Genomic DNA, 21020 nt, shown 5'->3' with positions numbered 1-21020 from the left:
AAGCGCCATATCTTGAGTGGAATTGAGTGCAAAAACGATCAAGAATAAACCATATGCAGCAAATCACCATAACATTTTTCCCTTTGTTAGACACCCACTGAAGACTTCTTTATTTTTATGCCTTGCTAATAAAAAGATAAAGATATCTGATTGTATTTTGAACATAATCTTCCCTCCAGTTGAGGATTGGCCCTGATCCGTGGGTCTGTGATTGATAATGTGTCTCATAAACTATTAAAAAATCTGTGGTCCTTCCTATCAGTCAGCTCTGAAACACTTGAGATGTCTTTTGTGATTCTGGAAATTTCCCTTTATCACCACTGTCTCTTCATTTGCTCAGGGATCTTGGCCATGTACACACAGTCATGGCAGAGCTGCCTGGGTAGGAATGGCCTTCCCAGCTAGCAGAAATTGAGGGAGTCATGTCACTTGTCCCTCTCCTCCTTGTATCCACTTTTTCCTGTTCCTGTCCACTTCCCCTCCCCGCCAACACGTTTCAGTGTGCACTTTTCTACTCCGCTTACGTTCTTTTAGGGAAATTAGACAGGAAGTGCTGTGCTGCACTTTAAAAAATTAATCTCTGGAAGGTTGTTTATCTCAGGCACATCTTGTTAACTTTGTTCACTTTATGAGAGGAATCGAAATAAAACACCAACGCTGTAGGTAGGAAGGACTCTGAAACTAAATTTGAGCAGCTGGAGAGCAGGATACACGTACCTGCAAATCATATTACTTAGAGAGGAAAAAAGACAAAAACAAAGCAAAGTAAAACATACAAAAACCCAGGAAAACTAAACCAACAAATACGAACGGGTCGTTGTGTCAATTTAAATGATAGATACCCAATTAGAAAACTTAAAAAACCTTCCTTAAGGACGTGAAATTTTAGTCATAGAACTGGCTGGTGAGTGAGAATGCACATCCATTTCAAAAAAATATTTTTGTAGATGGCATATCCCCAAGAGCGACACGCGGGGCAGAGCCTCGGAAGGCACAGAGGTCGAACTTCCGTGAGGCTGGCCCAGGTGGGCCTGGGTGGGTTTGGTATCTGGGGCAGAGGCTGAACAGCCTTCACAGGGCTTCTGTGATGCTGAGTTGGAACCAGCCATTCTATTTTTGAAATATTAGCAATGGACGTGAACCTAGAAGTGGAAGAAATGAGTGAACTGAGCCTACCGGACTTGATCCTTCATCCCAGAGATAAAGAACAGGTTGAAGAGTCATGGCTCTAAAGTCAGATTGTATGAGTCTGAATTGTGATTGCAAGACTATGAGCACGAACACCTTGAACAGTTTTCCTAATCTCTCTAAGCCTAAAGTGACTCATCTACAAAGTTAAAATTATAAGTCTATTATAAAGGGTTCTTTCTGAGATGAGCTAATCCATGTAAAGCATTTAGCATCCATTGTAAGCACTCCATGTATATAAATGGTAGTAGTAATAACTATAGTGTGTGTGTGTTCTAGTGAGGGAATTCCTGTGGCAGGAAAAATATGTTTTCCATGTTCTGCAAAAGTGTCAACTGGGTGACACTTTAGGTATTTTGTTAAAACATTTGCTAATATGTTTGGTGTTAATATAGTGGGGTGTTTTGTTTCTTTTTTTTTTTCTTTTTTTTTTTTGAGACAAGGTCTTATTCTGTTGCCCAGGCTAGAATGCAGTGGTTCGATTATAGCTTACTATAGGCTTCAACCCCAGGGCTCAAGCAATGCTCCAGCCTTAGCCTCCTGATTAGCTGGTACTACAGATGCATACCACCATGCTTGGCTAATTTTTTTATTTTCGTAGACATGGGGGCCTCATTTTGTTGCCCAGGCTGGTTTTGAACTCCTGGCTTCAATGAGTCTTCTGCCTCAGCCTCCCAAAGTGCTGGGATGATAGGTGTGAGCCACCACACCCAACCAATGTGGTATTTCATTAAAAACACTATGGTTTTTAATGTGCTTGTCATGAGAGTCTATAAAAGACATAAATGACAGTCTTTATATAAACTAATTCTAAGCAGTAATCGGAGAAATACTGTCAGTTGTAGAAAAAGAGTTTAGGAGAACCCCAACAGTCCATGAGAATTCTTAAACTTCCCGTCATACAAACATTTCAATATCCTTCCTTAGAACTTGTGATAAGTAGTGAAGCAACTACTCTCCATTTTCCCGGCTTCCTTTGCCCGACTGGGTAGGATTTGGTCCTGAGAAGGGGACAGACCAGGTAACCTGTAAGGTCCAACTCAGTTCTAAAATTGTATAATTCCATCCAGGAGTTAAAAATAACTCAAGCAAAAAAGTCTCAGGACAGAGAAGCAAGAATACCAGGGCCTGAATGATCCACAACGGAGAAAATCAGTGCTCACCATACTGACAGCTTCCCTTGTTCAAAGAGGTACATGTGTTCCAACAACCTGGACAGCAAATAATTTTTATAAAGCAAATCCTAATTTGTCAACACAGACTCAAAAATCCTTTCTCATTGGAGGGGAAGAAACGAAACCCAACAGCATACACGCTACCGGCCTGTGTGTGCAGCGTCCTGCAGGTCCCAGGACTGGCCTCCTGTGCTAACCGTTCTAGAACAATGATGTGTTGTATGCCTGGTACTTCCCTTTCTCCACATTCCCAGATCCCAAAATTGGCAATCTTGCTGTATTTTTTTTTTCAATATTTTTTTAATGGTTAATAGATTTGTCTCTTAGTAAATTACTGATCTTCAAGGTGGACAGGAAGGTTTCAAAATATAGGTTTTCTGTCATCTAAAGCAAACGATCGTAGTTGCATTTGTTCTGTGAATTACAAATTCTGCATTTTCAGTGTAATCAATCAGGATTCCACAGTACAAAACACCCTGGGTAAGAAATATTGGTCTGAACCAGAGAGAGATTTAATGTCTGAGATCATAGAGTGGTTGGGCTATAAAAGAAGTGGCGAGAACCCAATCAGGGTAGTGATTTAAAACTGAGTAATCTACTCTTGTAAAAAAAAAAAAAAAAAAAAAAAAAAACGTCAGTGGCCTCTGGGGTGTGCTGAACAAAGCAAATTAATAGACATAAAAGGAAATGTCTTTGCTTTGATTCCACCTTTCCTCTTTAAATTACAAATTAAATACATGTCTCTTCAAGATCATTGCGAGGTGATGCATAAAATGAAGGTGATAGTGACATCATCAGTAGACGTTGTCATTACCTCCATTAGCCCCAGCCTGCCCCTCTCTCCGGAGTGTCAGTATGATGATAAGAAAAGACCTGGCCTTGCTTCCGTGTGTTTAGTACGGGACAGTGTCAGTGTTCAGCGGAATGGAAAATAGCCATGATCGTCTAGAAAGATACCAGGGGGCAGTAAAAATCACTCTCCAACTAGGAGGCAGGAGGCCTAGGTCCCACTTCAGATGTTTTGTTAACATGTCACCTTGGGCAAATCTCATAATCTTGTGCCTCGTATCCATAGCCCATAAAATAAGGATGTTGAGCAAAGTTTCATCCCAGCTTAAAAACTTGAAATCATTATAATTTATTGTCTTCAGTGTACCTTACATACATATATACATATACACACACACATAAAAATATTTATACATGTACATGGTATAATATGAAAATAATACCACTGACATTTCAGTGCTTTCAGATCATGTGTTTTTTAACCAGTTTGGGGGAAAAAGTTTAATTCAGTCACACTTAAAATTAGCCATTTGAGTGATGGGGGCAGCTTTTAGATATGAAACAAATTGCCCTCTCCCCCAACCAAAGAGGTCGCTGGCCTCATCTAGTGACAGACTTACCCAATCCAGCCTCTTTAGCATTTAGCCACAATGTCCCGGGAAAGCATGTAGAACACAGGAAATGTATGAACCTTGGCTTTGAAGTGCTTGTGATTGAAATTCCAAACACGGTACAAGGCTTAGCAGCATAGATTCATTTGGCAAATTTTTATTGAGTACCTACTATATTCTATTTCCCGATCTAGGTACTGGGAATAGGTGAACAAGACAGACGTTGACCCTAAGTAGTTTGGTCTGTCATGGTGTATAAATGTGTGGCTAACATGAAGACTGATGAGGCTGGAAAAACAATTTGGAAGTCAAGGGTCCTCAATACCCAATTTCCCTTTAAGCATTTTTTATAAGACAGGACTGATCGCCCATATGTATCAGTCGTTAAGTATTTTCTTAGCGATGGGCAAGTAGTCATCCTAACAGACACACTCCCAAATCTCACCCCCCCATCCTTCCCCTGCCCACACTTCCCTGTGACCCAGCAACTAAAGGGCCAACGCTTGACACAGCTGGAAGCCGCTGTGACCCTGTGTCAAGACTAGAGCTTACACAGAGAGGATTTCTTTTTTCCAATTTCAGTGAGATGTAATTGAGAGTTGAAAGTTGTATATGTTTAAGTTATCCAGTTTGATGTATTTGATACATGTACACATGTGAAATATTCACCACAACCAAGCTAATTAGCCAATCCATCGCCTCCTCTAGCGCCTGTTTTTTTTTTTTTTTGAGTGTGTGTATGGTGAGAACACTTAAGATCTGCCCTCTTAGCAAATTTCACGTGTACAACACGATATTGTGAATTGTAGTCCCATTGTTGCTCATTAGCTCTTCAGAATTTCTTTATCCAACATAATTAGCCTCTTGATCAACATCTCCTCTTATCCCAGCCCCAGCCTCTGGCAACCACCATTCTGCTCTCTGTTTCTATGAATTCAACATGTTTAGATTCCACATATAAGTGAGACCATGCGGTATTTATCTTTCTGCCTCTGGTGTATTTTACTCAGTATAATGTTCTCCAGGTTCATACAAGTTATCACAAATAGCAAGATTTCCTTCTCTTTTAAGGTCAAATACTATTTCATCGTGTATCTATACTGCATTTTCTTTACCCATTTTTCCATCAATAGGCATTTAGGTCATTTCCATATTTTTGCTGTTGTGGGTAATGCTGAATTGAACTGAACGTGAGAGTGCAGATATCTCTTTGATATACTGATTTCCTTTTGATAAGATGTTTTAAAATAATTTTTAAATATTTTGAATATCACTCCTGCCTTAAAGTAAGTGATCATCATGACATTGACCAGTGATTCCCTTAAGCTTGAATGGTACACTCTGGACATTTTTGTTCAGTTTTGAATGTGTACAGTGTCTGTTTCTATTGTGCATAGAAGCTAGGGAATCAAAGCAAAAGAATTCCTTGGATAGAAAAGGGATTTTAATATGTATCTTCCCTTGGAGCAGAGTTGGAAACATTGCATTTTATCACTTTGATGCTAATTTCTGATAAGAAAGGGTTGTAGACACATGCTTGGAAGTGCTTGCGGCAGCCCAAGAATATTTTACTTTGTATCTTCATCACAAAAACAGACACACATGGAATCAGTGGGAATGGATAGAATACCATAACAAAATTGGTATCAAATCTAGAAATTTAAATGATCTGCTGGGCACAGTGGTTCACACATATACTCCCAGCACTTTGGGAAGCTGAGCCTGAAGGAGCGCTTGAGGCCAGGAGTTTGAGACCAGCCTGGGCAACATAGCGAGAGCTCTCTCTACACAAAATTTTATTAAAAATTAGCCAGTCCTGGTGGCAGACATCTGTAGTCCCAGCTACTCAGGAGGCTGAGGCAGGAGGATCGCTTGATCCCAGGAGTTTGAGGCTGCAGTGAGCTATGATGACACCAGGCATTCCAGCCTGGGCGACAGAGTGAGAATAGTCTCTAAAAGAAAAAAAAAATAAATTTAAATGATTGAACTCAAATAAAATATGCAAATGCCACTTGTGAGCATGTTCCTTATGGACCCTTATTTATCTGAGGCCCTGAATTTGAAAAAAAAAGTGGAGGAGGAGACTATATATCCTAAACACACACTAGTCATGTGCTTTGGCTAAGGGCCATTCTGGAAGTTCATGGTCATCAGAAGTGACATCCATGAGCCATTTCTTATGGTACCTTCCTGACTTCACCTAATTAACATGATGGTCTTGAACAATCCTTAGAAGGTATCAGTAGAAATGTTTTTCACTTACTAATGCGCATCTCCACCCTTAGGAGTTTTTATTTAAGTTGGTTGTTGGTGTTTTTGCCATTCAGCCCTGGAATTCCGCTGATTACCCAGATCTCTCTGGGGAAACCAGTGATTTCTCTAGCAGACATCACCCACTGGAAACCCCTGGGAAGAATCTCTAAAAACTTCATGCTGGCCGGGCGCAGTGGCTCACGCCTGTAATCCTAGCTCTGGGAGGCCGAGGCGGGTGGATCGCTCGAGGTCAGGAGTTCGAGACCAGCCTGAGCAAGAGTGAGACCCCGTCTCTACTAAAAATAGAAAGAAATTATCTGGCCAACTAAAAAATATATATACAAAAAAATTAGCCGGGCATGGTGGCTCATGCCTGTAGTCCCAGCTACTCGGGAGGCTGAGGCAGTAGGATCGCTTAAGCCTAGGAGTCTGAGGTTGCTGTGAGCTAGGCTGATGCCACGGCACTCACTCTAGCCCGGGCAACAAAGTGACACTCTGTCTCAAAAAAAAAAAAAAAAAAAAAAACTTCATGCTTTCTGTGCTTGTGCCCCATGGGCATGCTCAGATGGCATTTTAAAAGGGGTGATGTATCTTGTGATGTCTACACAGGCCGGGAAGCTGGAGGAGTAGGGTGGGGGTGGGGAAGCAAGAATTGAACTCACTTGTAACAGGTGGGATAAGGATGGCCACTAAAGAGTCATTTCTGAGCAAGATCTTTAAAAATGAACTGAAAAGAAAAATGCAGTGAGGAGATTAAAATGCAAAAAGAGTGAAAACGAGAGGTCGGTTGTGTTTTACGCTCTTTCCGTATTTCTGCGTTTTTGAGCCTCAAAACAGTTCTAGGATGTGCACAGGAGCTGGGGGTTGTGTTTCTGCATGATCTACTACCTAAGTGAACTTTCAGCACCCGGAGGGGAATAGAATCCCCACTCATCATCTCCAGCGTCTGCCTGACATCTTCAGCCTCGGTGGTGTTGTCAGTGCAAAGTAGGCCTCGTGTTTGTCTGATTATCCTCCAGCGCGAACACCAGGCCGATCTGCCAGGTCCTGGGATTTCCTGCAGCTTTGGACGGCATTCAGAAGGCGTAACACTGGCTCTTAATTATTTCCAGTTATGGGGGGAGAGGGAAAGCATGAATACATGAAATACACTCATAATCAATAACCTCAATCTCTTTTCTACCAATCAGCAAATAATCAAGCAAGTATCTTTTAATTCCATTTTCCCTTGTTTTTCCTTCTGGGATGCTATGGTTGCAGTGTTACATGAACTGATCATTTAAATATGATTTACATGTTAGGGCCCCGCCCCCAACTGACAGTGATTACAAAAGTAGAATACATATCAAATGGGCCAGGTGTGGCGGCTCACACCTGTGATCATAGCACTCTGGGAAGCCGAGGCAGAGGATCACTTGAGGTCAGGAGTTCAAGACCAGCCTCAGCAAGAGCGAGAGCCCCATCTCTACTGAAAAATAGAAAGAAATTAGCCGGGCAATTAAAAATAGTAAAAGTTAGCCAGACTTGGTGGCGCATGCTTGTAGTCCCAGCTGCTCGGGAGGCTGAGGCAGGAGGATGGCTTGAGCCTAGGAGTTTGAGGCTGTTGTGAGCTAGGCTGATGCCACGGTACTCTAGTCAGGGCAATGGAGGAAGACTCTGTGTAAGTAAGTAAATAAAAAATATATATATATCACATGAAGTAATTTTTGGAAAAAAAAAACTCTACATGGTATTTTAGTGACTGTAAGTAAGACAAACTGTCCAGAGAGTGGAGCGATCCCTGTGAATGGAGTAATGTGGAGGACAAATTAAAACAGCTAACACATATCTTTTTTGAGGATGGAAAAGGATTCAACACATATGATCTATTATTAATAATATGAAGTAGGAAATAGTAAAAATGGTCTTTGGAGATTAAAATATAGGAAATGGCTGGTGGAGTGAAATAAAAGAATGGTAAACATTGACTGTAATGACATACTTGAATTGCTGCCCGGGAAGAGAGTCGCTGTCCCAGTGGGTATTTAGTCTCCATTTAGCAGCCCTGTGCCTGGATCTTAAAAATGACATAGACTTTGGTATCAAACGTATCTGTGCAGTGTTCAAAATCAACAGGAGCAGATTTTAAATAATCACAACCCACAGCTTCCAAGGCATGGTCCCCTCTGTAGGGCCCCCACTCTGTGGGTGGAGGCTGAACCCCTCTGTCCACGTGTGCCTTCTCCTCACAGACCTGCTCTTTGGGTTCCTGGGGAGGGGGCTGCATGCAGCCGGCCACACTTGTCCCCTGCAGAGGCTGGATGTGGGTGGGTGGGTAGGGGTGCAGTTATGAATAGCTCCTAAGAACAATGGATACCATGGAAATGCTTCAGGAGCATCGAATATAAAAAAAGGAAGCGAGAAATTAAAGGTGAAAAGAAAATGGATAAAAAGTAGATTGTTCTCTCACTCACTCACTCATATAAACCTAGACCGCCCCTTCCCCCCACACCCAGGCAGACACAAAGCAATATTTGCATTACAGTATTAAGTGACAAAAGCAGATCACAGAACAATACCTAAAAGACAATTCCGTGTTTTTATCAATAAAAATGATAAATCACTGGCAATTTCATGTAGTTTCGTGCTAATATATGTGTTAATTACACATGTGTATGTAATATATATATATATATATATATATATATATATATATATATATATAAAATCATAGGGGAAAAACCTAGACTTGTCTATACAACTTAACAGTGGTTATCTCTTGGTGGTGGAATTACATTCTGTTTTGTTTTTTTGTTTCCTTTGTGCTTGACGGTATTTTTTATTTTGGATGCAGTAACTACTTAGTAACCATAAATAATAAAAACGATTTTCAAAGAAAACATGACAATTTAAAACGCTATTAAGATTTTTTTTGAAACACTTTTGCATCTTTAACTTGTAAATTCACAAAAAGATGATAAGACTGAATTATAATTACTTATCGCCAATTTACATTTACCCAGAAGGTAACTTCTCAGTATGTTAGACCCTGGGAAAACTGTTGTGATTTTCTGAACTGCAGCTCAAAATTGCAGTATTTCTCTGCCTGCAGGATATAGAAGGGACCCTTCTGGGTTGTCTGTATACCATAGCTACCCCAAGGCTTCTTAGGGAGGCAGGGACTAACTAAAGTTGACCACACAGAGTCCCAGATTTGTTGCCAGGAAGTGATCATAATCACAAAAACACAAACCCCAATTAATCAGGATCTCTTGGAGTGGGGCCCGGGCATGGGTATTTGTTTAAAAAGATCCCTAGGCAATTCCGATATGCGGCCAGCATTAAGAACCATGGCCCCAATGGATTAGTTTACTAAAGGGTCATTTGAACTTGGCCTTTGGAGAGAGGTAAAATTAAAGCCGAGAGGATTTGGTTGACCAAGGCCAAGTTGTTGCATGGCCCTGAGGTTTGTGAGAACATGATTATGCAAACGGAATAAAAGAACTTTGAGCATGGGGTGGGCAGTTCTTGCAAAGTTAGTGAGGTCGGTGGGTAGCCCTCTCTTGCATTCATAGTAGAACAATCTCAAATCAGAGATTTTTAGGTGGGAAAATGCTCTCTGGTAGCAGCTTGCTGTCAAGGGTACTATTATTTCACAAAACACAGCAGAACCCAATTTTGGTGCAGATGCCAGGGGACAAGAGGCTTCCAGCCTTTTCCATACAAGGATTGATGCTGATACACAAGATGTGCTGGACCTTAGCATGACAAATCCTGCGGTAGGACAGCGGCCCTTTGATAATTTTTACTCTGCTTTAGGAAATCATTTTGAATGACTTTCTCCGGAACATCTTTGGTGGTTATTCTGCAGATTTACAGTGGGGGAAAGCAAGAGGGAACCCTGCCCTTCTTAAGTTTTATCTTGCGTTGGTCTCAAAGTAGCAGAGGCCAAAACTAGACATAAGTTTAACTGCCATTCAAATAGCCCCAAAACTCACTAGAATTTTTGATGGGTGGGGCGGTGACTTGTCTCCAAGCAGCAGCACAAATAGGCATTTTTTTTTTCCTCTGAACAATAACCATGACCATCATGATCAGAACATGTTGGAGTTATCTCATTAGCTACCATTTATTGCATTTATTGATGCCAAACATGTGCCAGCTCTGTGCTTTACGTTTATCATGCTTCATCCTCCGTAGCAATGTTCAAGGGCACTTCTATTTCCCATTTTGCTTTAGAGAACCCTGCCTGAGGTGTCACCCAGACAGGATGGAGACAATTGAAGATTTAAATCCAGTCCTGACCCTGAGAGTCTACACTAACTCCACATTGCCAGTAACAGTGGCTCGGGAGCTGGGCCAGAGGGGCAGTGCTGCATTCCTGTCCTACATGCCCTCATCACCTGATTCCTCTGTCCCTCTGTCTCAGGACCATGGCACTGGGCTTTTCAGCTTCATTCACTCTCTTCCTTCAGAGCTGTCCCCCGATAGAACTCTACCGCTCCAATTTTTTCATACCCTGGCTGTATTAGATTTATTTTTCTGGGGAGTAGTTATATATCTCACCTGTTTTTAATGGAGTTTCATTTTGCTACCCAGCATAATCTTCATTCCTGTGGTTTAGAAGGAAGAAAATACCGTTAGGCACAGTCAGAGTTCTAAACAGATGTTCCAGCCGTCTCCTTGTGTAGCTACAGCAATGCATCACTCCCAGACGTCTCAGCCTTGGCCTGCCAGCATGCCTGTGCCCATGCCAAGTGCCTTCCGATACCATGTGATAAGCAAAAACTGAAGTTAGGTTAACGCCACCAAAGTCATTTTATTCTAATTCGTGAATGCATTAGCATCTGGGCTTTGGGAGGTGCCACCTGCTCTCAGGAAAACTAATGGCGTCGAATTTGTGCAGTAAGGCGGAAGACAAGTGTTCTGCGTTTTAAGAAACCTGACTGTGTAAAAATCTGAATACGATCATATCAACTTGAACAAATTATTGTCTTTTATGAGGATTTCTCATTTGAAAGAAAGATTTGCTGGAAATGACGCTTTGCCATCTCACTTCTCACTTCCATTTGAAGAAAATGGTAGCCCGTTTGCAAGTGTGTGATTTTACCCACGACTTTTTTTTTTTTTTTTTTGAGACAGGGTCTCACTCTGTTGGCCGGGCTAGAGTGAGTGCCGTGGCGTCAGCCTAGCTCACAGCAACCTCAAACTCCTGGGCTCAGGTGATCCTCCTGCCTCAGCCTCCCGAGTAGCTGGAACTACAGGCATGCGCCACCATGCCCGACTAATTTTTTTGTATATATTTTAGTTGTTTGGCTAATTTGTTTCTATTTTTAGTAGAGATGGGGTCTCGCTCTTGCTCAGGCTGGTCTCGAACTGCTGAGCTCAAACGATCCACCCGCCTCGGCCTCCCAGAGTGCTAGGATTACAGGCGTGAGCCACCGCGCCCGGCCTACCCACGACTTTTGAAAGTGACTTCCGTAAGGGATCAGATGGCAAAACACACAAAAGCTGTGTTTATTAATGAAACACACCGCATTGATATACTGCAGAGGCATCCTGTGAAAATCAGTGTTAAATGCGGGAGGGGGTTAGGGTATGAAAGATTCCGTGGAGAACTCAGGATATAGCTGCATTTATCTGCCTGGGAGGGGTTAGGGTGCAGCCGATCAGATAATATTTATGAAGTTCTCAGATGTGTACTGAGCTAGATTTGCTTCAGTTGAAAATATAATCCAAAATGACTGTCGCCCAGCAAGGCTCACCTTCAGGCAAATAGAGAAGGGGACCGACCGCCTGAGGTCCCCCTGCCATTGTGGGATTCTGTGAGTGATGAGCTACAGCCTTGTAGTGTGACAGTGTGCCGCCTAAACCCTAAGGAGGGACCGAGGAGAGGGATAGAACGCCATGTGAAGCTTCCAGAATCTTGGTGTGGCATTGGAAGGGCAGCCTTCCCAGGTTGCTGCATCATGGTGGAGTTGTGCTGGCCTGAGATGGAACCAGGGCAAGGGGACAGAGAGCGGGGGATTGTGGTGTTAACACCAAGTAAGCCACAGGCGCCAAGTCTCCAGTGACCTGCAAGGTTAGATCATTTGGCGATGGGGAGTTGGGACAGGAGCAATTAGGTGGAGGGCGGTGGAGGGTATTAATGAAAATGGCCCAGCTAAGCTCTGACCTCTGCGGCTTTGCTGAATGTCTTTTCCTTTTATCCACCTCCTCTGACCAGCGCCCGGCTAAATACTATGGTTATAAAATGACACCTTTCCCATCGAGAGAGATGGCACACATTTTAGCAGATAATGGAGATGTGAAACAAAAAAGTGGTGTTGTTTTTTTTTTTAAAGACAAATCTGTTATGTGCCCAAAATCCCGCACCCATACCCGACGAGAATGGATAAACAGGCAGAGTTTGGAACTTTTTCATCCAAGCCATCATTACTGCAGAGCAAGGCAGGATCCCTTTAAATATTTATTCACGGGTTCATTTTTCTATCATCATATATAGCGAAATGGCATTCCTTACCTGAGCAGGCTTCTGGCTGTATATAAAAGAGAGGGGCAGACTGCAAGCTCACCACTCTCATCATGCTGATAAAGATCTAGCAAGTGCAACAGAGAGAAATGCTAGTAAACCAGAGGGAAAATAAATTTTTTAAAAATGAAATAACCATCCCAGCAAAATATTTCAAAAGAGCAAACTAAAATTAGAATGAAAAAGAAAACCATGGAAAACATCATCCACAAAAAAAAATGGAGGAAATGTTTTATTTATAGAGATGGATATAAAGTGATACAGGAAATATATCTGCTCCATGTAAATTTATTAAATGCAACTTTCTCTTTCTCTTTCTTTCTTTTAGATAAAAAACCTCTTCATGAAATAAAACCCCAAAGTAAGTTATTTTTCCTCTTGTGCATATAATTTATTCTCATATTTGCTGCCTTGCTGTTGTATTTGTTTAGGAGCCAAGCAGAATTGAAGTTCCTGTGAAAGATCCAGGGCTTTCGGGGCTTCTGCTCATTGAGTTTGGAGTCACATCTCAGAGGTTTAAATCGAAAAGAAATATGCACACCCCTCCCCGCCCTCCCAGTGAAAGTAAATCTCTCCTCTTGATTCTTTCTGCCTATAAGTCCATTTCGCTGCAAATGTCATCTAAGATTCTTATTTCTGAAGAGATTTGTAGCATGAAAATTAATAAATATTTGTCATTACATGCTTTCATGAGAGAAGCCTTGGGCACAAGCCTCTCTACCAGGAGGAGGAGGGAGGGGTGCGTGAGAGTGCAAACCCAGAATCTTACCTCCTGTGGAAGCCATGGCAACTCGGTAGATTAGGTTGCGGAATCCACAGTGAAATAATTATGAACTGAGAATTTTGGCGTCGGTGCTGGCTTAAGCTCCCCCTACTCCTGGAGAGGCCTTGGCATTGTCTCCATTTTATACATCCTGTAGATTTGGAGAAAGGAGCTTGAATGTTCAGCCACTTGGCATTGGACCCTCTGGTTCTTAGCCTTGACCGCACTTTAGAATCACCTGGGGGCTTTTTAAAAATCCCAATTCCCAGGCTGTACCAGTGAAATCAGAATTTGGGGTAGGGGTTTTTTTAGAACCCAGGAATCCCTATTTTTCCAAAGCTCCTCAGGTGATTCCCACGTGCAGCTAAACTGAGAACCGTGGCTTAGAAAAATATCGCACAAAACGTGGATCAGAGTTGAGATGCATCAGAATCTTGGGGTGTGGTAGGAGCTTGTTAAATGTGCAGCATCTCAGAGCAGAACAAACCGGTTAGAGTTCCTGGGGGCGAGAGGAGCGCCTAAGAATCTTCATGTTAATATGTTCCCCACGTAGTCATTCTCGCACATTCAGAACTGCGTAAAGCATACTAGGGCAACCTCAAGTTATAAGGGCAACAGCAATACAGCTCTTCCCAATAGGAGGTTAGACAACTCCCTGGCTGGTTTGCTTTGTAAAGCTTGTGAAAGATGTCTCTGCCCCGTATCTCTCATTCTAGCCTAAAATGAATGACTTTTGCTCTTTCAAATCCTAGGGTATTAAAATTCAAAGAGTTTGAGAGAGTTCATAGCCTTTGACGAGCTAACTTCTTTGGAAGGATTAAAACCCTGTGGGGATAGACAGAAATAGGTACCTTGGGACAGAGGTCAGGAGGGATGAGAGAAAGATCCGGCAAAGCCATTCTGTTCATACCTCCTTACCTTGCTTCAGGCAGGCTGGAGATACAAAGATGTCATTGCTCGTGGAGTCTGAGAGTTTTGTGAGGTAACAAAAACAAGCTGTCTGGTGACCATCAAGGAATCCCTGGTGCTTAGGCAGCTGACCTCTGACATCATGCATGTTTGATTTTGAACTCGTAGGTGAACTCGTAGGAAGATTGAGGTTGGGGGGCCTGGCTTTGTGTGGATGTGGATGTGGATGTTGAGGGAGAGAGAAACAGGTCACTGAGTAATTTGTCCTGTGCCTTTGTCAAGAGCCTCAGGGTGACACAGGAGTAAGTTGACCCTTGACCCGTTCCTGGTCACATGGTGCACGCCATCCACTGGTTCTGGTATGTAGCATAAGCAGAATCATAGGTATCCATGTGGTGGCCAGTGTGAGAGTTACTAAGAAATGCATGTGTGTGTTTTTAAAATTAATTTCACGCTCAGTTTGTGAGTCCTGTGCCATTCTAATTTGGTTACATCTGTACTTCCAGCCATAAACCCCACAGAAGCTATTTCTGGTCCTCAGGGACTCCTGAATTAGTTTTTGCTTGGGGTTCTCGCTCCGGAGCACCATGCTTAATTGCTGGATACTGCAACGGAATCGCTTAAACTGTTTTAATTTGTGATTTCCCTAAAAATAAAACCTTAACAGAATCAATGTGATTGCTGAAGGCTCCCAGAGGAATCCGTTCGGGGGTTCTGTAAGCTGCATGGTTAGGAGTGCATTATACAAATTCAGGCTGCAGTTGTTCCGTGAGAGAGGGGCTTAGTTTAAGGCTACATGAATCATCACTGATGCAAAATCAAAGTCAATTATGAAGATAATTGAGAAACCTGTTCCTATATATAGCTGTACACATGATCCTCCAAGAGGCCTGGTGGATGGAAAACCTCAGCCGGCGCCTTGCACGCATTCCTCTGTGAGCAGGCAGGCAGAGGAGCCAGCTTTGACTTTCAGGGAGGTGTAAAAAGAAAGTGAAGTCTTAAGATATCTGTTGGCAAATCATAATGACAAACTGGGGAAAATATGTGCACTGCATAGCTCATGAAAGCACTTATTGTAAATGAGATAATTTAATCAATTACGTTTCCTAATGTACTAAACCGAATGTTTCATTTTCTACTTCTGCACATCTTAAATTATCTTCAGGTGCTTTATGAGATTTAATCATAGTTAATAGAAACTTCATTACCATCAAATGTGCTTTCAATAAATGTTGTGTAACAATGTCAGGAGGTGCAGTAAAATATAGTAGGTTCTGAATGGCAAACACGCACCCCCAGAGTCAGACTGAGCAATGGTTGCGTTCAGACAATGAGACTCCTCGGAGGCTTGGAGAATGTGGTTTTCTGAAACTCTGTGAGCCTCTAAGGAGTGTTGGGTTCCGTAAGTTCATCTGAAGGGTGGAAAGCATTTAGCTCAAGACTACATATTCTCTCTTCATCTCCTGCCCATGTAGTTGTTTTGTACCTGGCAGAGATGAAGGCTCAGCATGACTCCAATTAATAGTTCCAGAGTTGGCTACTTCCAGGACATCTTCAGGTGAATATATCCGAATAACCTTAATCTCAACTTCTTCAGAATTGAATTTATCTTTCCACATCTCTGTCCGGAATCCACTCCTCATCTTTTCCATTGTAGTGAACAGTATACCATCAACTCACTTGTCTGGGTCAGAAACTTGGACAGCCTTCCAGATCCTTCTGTCTTCTTCATGTCTTTTCTTCTGCTCAGTACCCAATAAATCATCATGGTCTCACTTCTCTGCCACCCAGATAGGTCTCAGATTCACCAACCACTGTCCATTCCACTCTGCTCAAACCCATCCCCGCCATCCACTCAACAGCGATTTATCGAGTGCTGACCGTGGACCCAGATGTTCTAGGTAGTGAGAGTTGGTACAGAGCAAAACACGTACAGTTTCTGGATCCCTGAAGCTCACAGTTTTAGTGAGGGGGGGATGGACATAAACAAACCAGAAAACAGATAGTGCTATGTGCTCTGCAGATGGTGTTAAGTATTACAAAGAGAAACCAAGCAGGGTAAGAGGCTTAGGCAGAGCTGGAGGGAGTGTTGCTTTTTGATGTGAGGTGTTCAGAGGTCTCTGTGATAAAATTATATTTGAGAAGAGACCTGCAAAAAAAAAAAAAGGCAAGGAAACAAACATTCTGGGTAGTTGGGGGACAAGCATTCAAGGATAAGGGAATAGCAGGGTGCAAAGGCTGTGAGGTGGGAGCTGCTTGAAGTCTCGGAGGGACAGCGGGGAGACCAGGATGTCTGGAGCAGAGAGGCTGGAAAAAGTGGTAGTGGCTAAGGTCAGAGAAGTCGGGTGAGGAAGGAGAACTCCAAAGTATGTTATAGGTCATCATCATCTCTCACCTTGAGAGAAATGGGAAGCTGTTGAGGGTTTTTATTTAGAGTGACACGACCTAATATTGCCAAGGATAAATCCCAACCACTGTGTTGAGTGTAAACCTATAGAAGACCAGAGCAGAAGCAAGGAGATCTGTGACAATAATCTGTTAAAATGCATAGGCCATTCGGATAATCTAGGTTCAAGATGATTGTGGCTTGGGCCAGATGTATAGCAATAGGAGTTGTAAAAAATGGGTCATATTCTGGATATCTTTTGAAGGCACGGTCAAAAGGATTGACTGATGGATTGGGTATAGAGTGTGAGAGAAAGAAAAATGTTAGGGATGATTCCAAATTTTTGCTATGTAAGTGGAAGCATGGAGTCGCCATTACCCCAATACGGGGAAAACTTGGCATAGCAAATGTGGAGAGAGGGTCAGGAGGCCATTGTCACAAACTTGAAGTTTGAGATGCTTGGTAAACATGTAAAGGGAGAGGTCGAGTAGACAGCTGAGTGTGGCTGGAGAGTCTGCAAGTCAGGGCACTGCCCCGGCTGGTCACGTAAATTCTGGGCTTGTCAGTGTCCAGCTGATATTTAAAGCCGTTAGGGTGAATGAGATCACCAGATAATGAGTGAATAGAGAAGAGAAAAGATCGGAGGACTGAGCCCCGAAGGCCATTAACATTTAGATGTAGAGGAGGTCAGAAGTCACTGCAGAGAAGAAAGAAAAGTGTGACAATATAATAAGAGAAAAAAACAAATGAAAAGTTTAGACATTCAGGCCATTTTCCTTCCTACACCAGGATTTCTACAATTGCCTCCCTGTATCCAGTCATTCCCTGTATCAGTTTGTCTGATCTTTCTAAAACATGAATTCTGATCACATCACCCTCCTGTTTAAACCATTCCAATCACTTGGCATTGTTCTTAAGTGAAGTCTAAAGCACTTAATATGGGCATAATCTGGTCCCAGCTTCCTTCTCTTAACAGCTTACCCATGAGGTGTTTTCCCTCCAACCCTCTCACCATTGCTGTGTTGTTTAGCCGAACAAAGCTTTTCGGTTCTCGGAATACCCTGTGCCCATTGGGCATATAGTGCCTTATGTGTTCTGTTACTTCTGCCTGAAAACTCTCTCCCTCCCCCTAACACTTACCCCGTTTAATTTATTCTTCCCCTCCGTCCAGTGAACAGTCTAGAGCTATCTTCATCGCGATACCTGTTGCATCCACACAGCCTCTAGTATGTAGGCATTCCATAAATATTTGTTAAGTTATGGTTTTAAGTCTTCCTGCTAACTCCTCACTGGGCCTTTTACTGTTAAGGTGAAAAGTCAAGAATTTCACTTCCAAGTAGATCATTTTATTCATTCGTGTAGTAGCTATTTATATACCCTTGTCCTGTACAAATTGTCTTCACTCAATGAAATGTGAACAAGAAAATAAGAAATGTATCTTCCCCACAATTTCAATACAACGTAGTGATTTGGGAAAAGAAGCACAGAAACGATTTTTAATAATCATCTACTCTGTGCCAGGCAGTAGGTTAGTGCCCAAAATTTATGCATCTTGAAATCATTTCCAGCAAACAATAGCCTGTATGTGTCCTTATAGTCTGGAAACCAGGTATGATCTTCTCACTGGAGAAAATTCCATCCTATGTCTTTTCCCAAAATACACTGACTTCATCCATGGTGCAGTAATGCTCATCTTTATCCTTTGTGATCTTCCCTGGGTAGGGAACTTAGAAGATGTAGGGTCTACACTGGCAACTTGACCTTCTCTTTAGGCTGTGTGGACCTGAATAGGATCTTGAACCCATAGAACTGCCTGTGTCTTTGGGCCACACCTTAAATTCTCAACAGACTTCTCAGCTCTTCTGAGCCAACATTAGGCTAATAGCGTTGATGCTGATTTTCCAGCCACTCTCTTAAACACTTTGTTTCCCCTATTTTGTCCATCCTTTTTTCTCATCTCCTGCTGATTATTTTCAATTACATAAATACAGCACTTTCCCCAAATTGCACAACTTGCTTCGTCCTGCAGAATCACTCCTGCTGTGAATCTATTCAGCCGGTGTGTATGTGCAATGTTTGTCATTTTCTTACCACTTTCTGTTTTTTTATGATCTGATTGTTATCCCCTCCTAAGTGAATGCCTTTTCTTGCCACCATTTTCGGTGATTTCGCTGACTCTGCCCTTAATGGGCATGATGGGATTTTGTTCATTAAATGCCTCAGAACGAAGCACAGACACGGTGAATAAGTGAGGCTCTAGCATGTTCTTCAGCATCAGAGCAACCCAAGGTACTTGTTAAACATGTAAATTTACAAGCTGCATCTCTCTACCTCTTAGTAATTAAAACCTTATAACGTTTATAGCTTCAGGTTTCAGAATAGGAAATTGAATAAAGTGACCTTGTTTTCTCCAGGGCTGAAGTTCAAATCCTGCATTTTTAAAACTTTTGTCTCTACGTGGCAGACAAAAGCAAGAACTGTGCTTTTGTCCACCGGAATTGGCCAGATAAAATACAGGACCCTTATTTAAATTTGAATTTCAGATACAAAAAATAAAGTTTTATTATAAATGGGCTCTGAATATTGCATGGAGAATACTCATGTTAAAATTATTCATTGTGGATGTGAAATTTAGATTTAACTGTGTGTCTTATATTTTTATTGCTCAATCTGGCAACCTTACTAAGAGGAGGACTAAAACACATCTGAATGTGCACTATCAAGAAGTATTTTATAAAATAGCTGACCTTTGTTGCCTACCTAGTAAGAATGGTTAGAATTGAAGCAGGTGTTGGAGGAGAGTCTCTCTCAGTAAGAGTGAAAAGTCTGAGCTGAAAGTAAAAGTCTGCGGAAGTACAGAGTCTACTTGAAAAAATAAGTGATCAGGTTTGGCCAGGGAGTAGGGTCTATGGAGAGAAGTGTGTAAGAGGCATTGAAATGTAGCGTGGAGCAGAGCACAAAGTGTCTTGAGCAATAAGAGAAGTCACCTGGGAGGGGACGCAGTGCATCTTGGAAAGTCACTGGGAGGTGCTGGGATAGCATTGGCAGATCAGGGTTTGGAAAGAGTCACCCACATGTGAAATGGCTCCGAGTGATCCAAGACGGAGGTGTGGGTAGAGGGGACTGCCCCACGGAAGTGCCAGCGGGGGTGTCTCCCTTTGAAATTGAGATGGGAGACGCACTAGAGATGCCATCAGTGGGGCATGGGAGTGGTTTGGGGGAGCCTTCTGTAGGAACAGAATCAGAGATGACTCTTTGGCCTCAAGCCATGCCCCTGGTGGTGGCATCACTAGCAAAAGAGAATGCAAGAGAGGAAGATACTGGAGGACGTAAGAATGATGAATCTGTACATTGCAAGACAGACGTGAGATGTTAGCACTAGATGCAGATGGTTTTGTCCGGCAAGCAGGAAGGAAATACAGGATCAGATCTTCAGCAAGAAGATGAGGCAGGAGATGCGAATCTGAGACTGTTGAGGATGGAGGGAATGGTTGGCACTGCCTAATGTGAGTGATTATCCAATTAGATGAGAACAGGGAAAGGAAAAAGGGCCAAGGACTGAACTTTGAAGGCCTATATTTAGAAATCAGAGAATGAAGGGTAGTGCCTTAACAATAAGTAAAGAGCAAGTCAGATGTAAAGAACAGTTTTTTTCTATAAGGGGGGTTGGCTATTCTTGTCTATTGCTGCAAAGCTGTGCTAAAGGATAAGACAAAGAGGTTACTGGTGGTGCAGTTGCAAATGACTTTCAAGAGCAAATGGTGGCTTGTGCAAAGACAGACTTTAAAGGGTAAGGGAACAATAAAATTCTATAACTATAGGGGACTAGTTAAATAAATTATCACGCAGCCTGACTATGGGCTGGGCAAATTTAAAAAGGAATGAATGTAGGCATGGACGTTCCCATAAGGAACGATTGACAAGATATCATATGTTAACAAAAAGGAAAGGACGGTAGAGGAAGCATAATATGGAGACTTTAGGGTAAAGAAAGAAAAAGGAAAACAAATGGCCGATATTTACAATTTTTTTTTTTCTGAAAGGATTCAGGATACTATCAAGAGTGATTACTTTTGCAGAAGAGGTAGTTGGAGAAAAAGCTTTCTCTTTGCATAGTTTATATAACTTTTTATACTTCGTAAAACATTTTCTAATCTTGCACATGTATTACTTCTATTTATTTGTATTTTATTTTAATAGTGACGGGGTCAAGTGGCTAGGGAGACTATGGAACAAGCATTAAGAAATGTTTAATGTTTGAAAGCTTAAAAATCCTTTTAAACAAAAAGCTAAGAATCCAGTAGGTATAAGGAAGACTGAATCTTTGAGACATTTATCAGAGAGTAAGCCAAGGGGAGGATTTGGGGAGCAGTGATTAGAGAGACTAGACTCTGTTTGTGAGCAGAGAGCAAGGCTCAGGTGTGGGGAAGATTTG

General features: G+C 42.1%; 1 protein-coding gene across 1 annotated transcript in view; it reads left to right on the top strand.

Annotated features, from left to right (window-relative positions):
• The window catches only part of UNC5D (unc-5 netrin receptor D), a 494392-nt gene that overhangs the window by 395688 nt on the left and 77684 nt on the right, over nt 1–21020 (top strand). Inside the window, exon 8 of the mRNA XM_045535353.1 lies at nt 12856–12888. Within this exon, the coding sequence (XP_045391309.1) occupies nt 12856–12888 (33 nt within the window). The remainder of the gene's footprint in view (nt 1–12855; nt 12889–21020) is intronic.

The sequence above is a fragment of the Lemur catta genome, chromosome 22 (assembly GCF_020740605.2).
Source record: "Lemur catta isolate mLemCat1 chromosome 22, mLemCat1.pri, whole genome shotgun sequence".
NCBI classification, from domain to species: domain Eukaryota; kingdom Metazoa; phylum Chordata; class Mammalia; order Primates; family Lemuridae; genus Lemur; species Lemur catta.
Note: the sequence above shows the minus strand (reverse complement) of the source record. Positions and strands in the feature narration are given on the sequence as shown.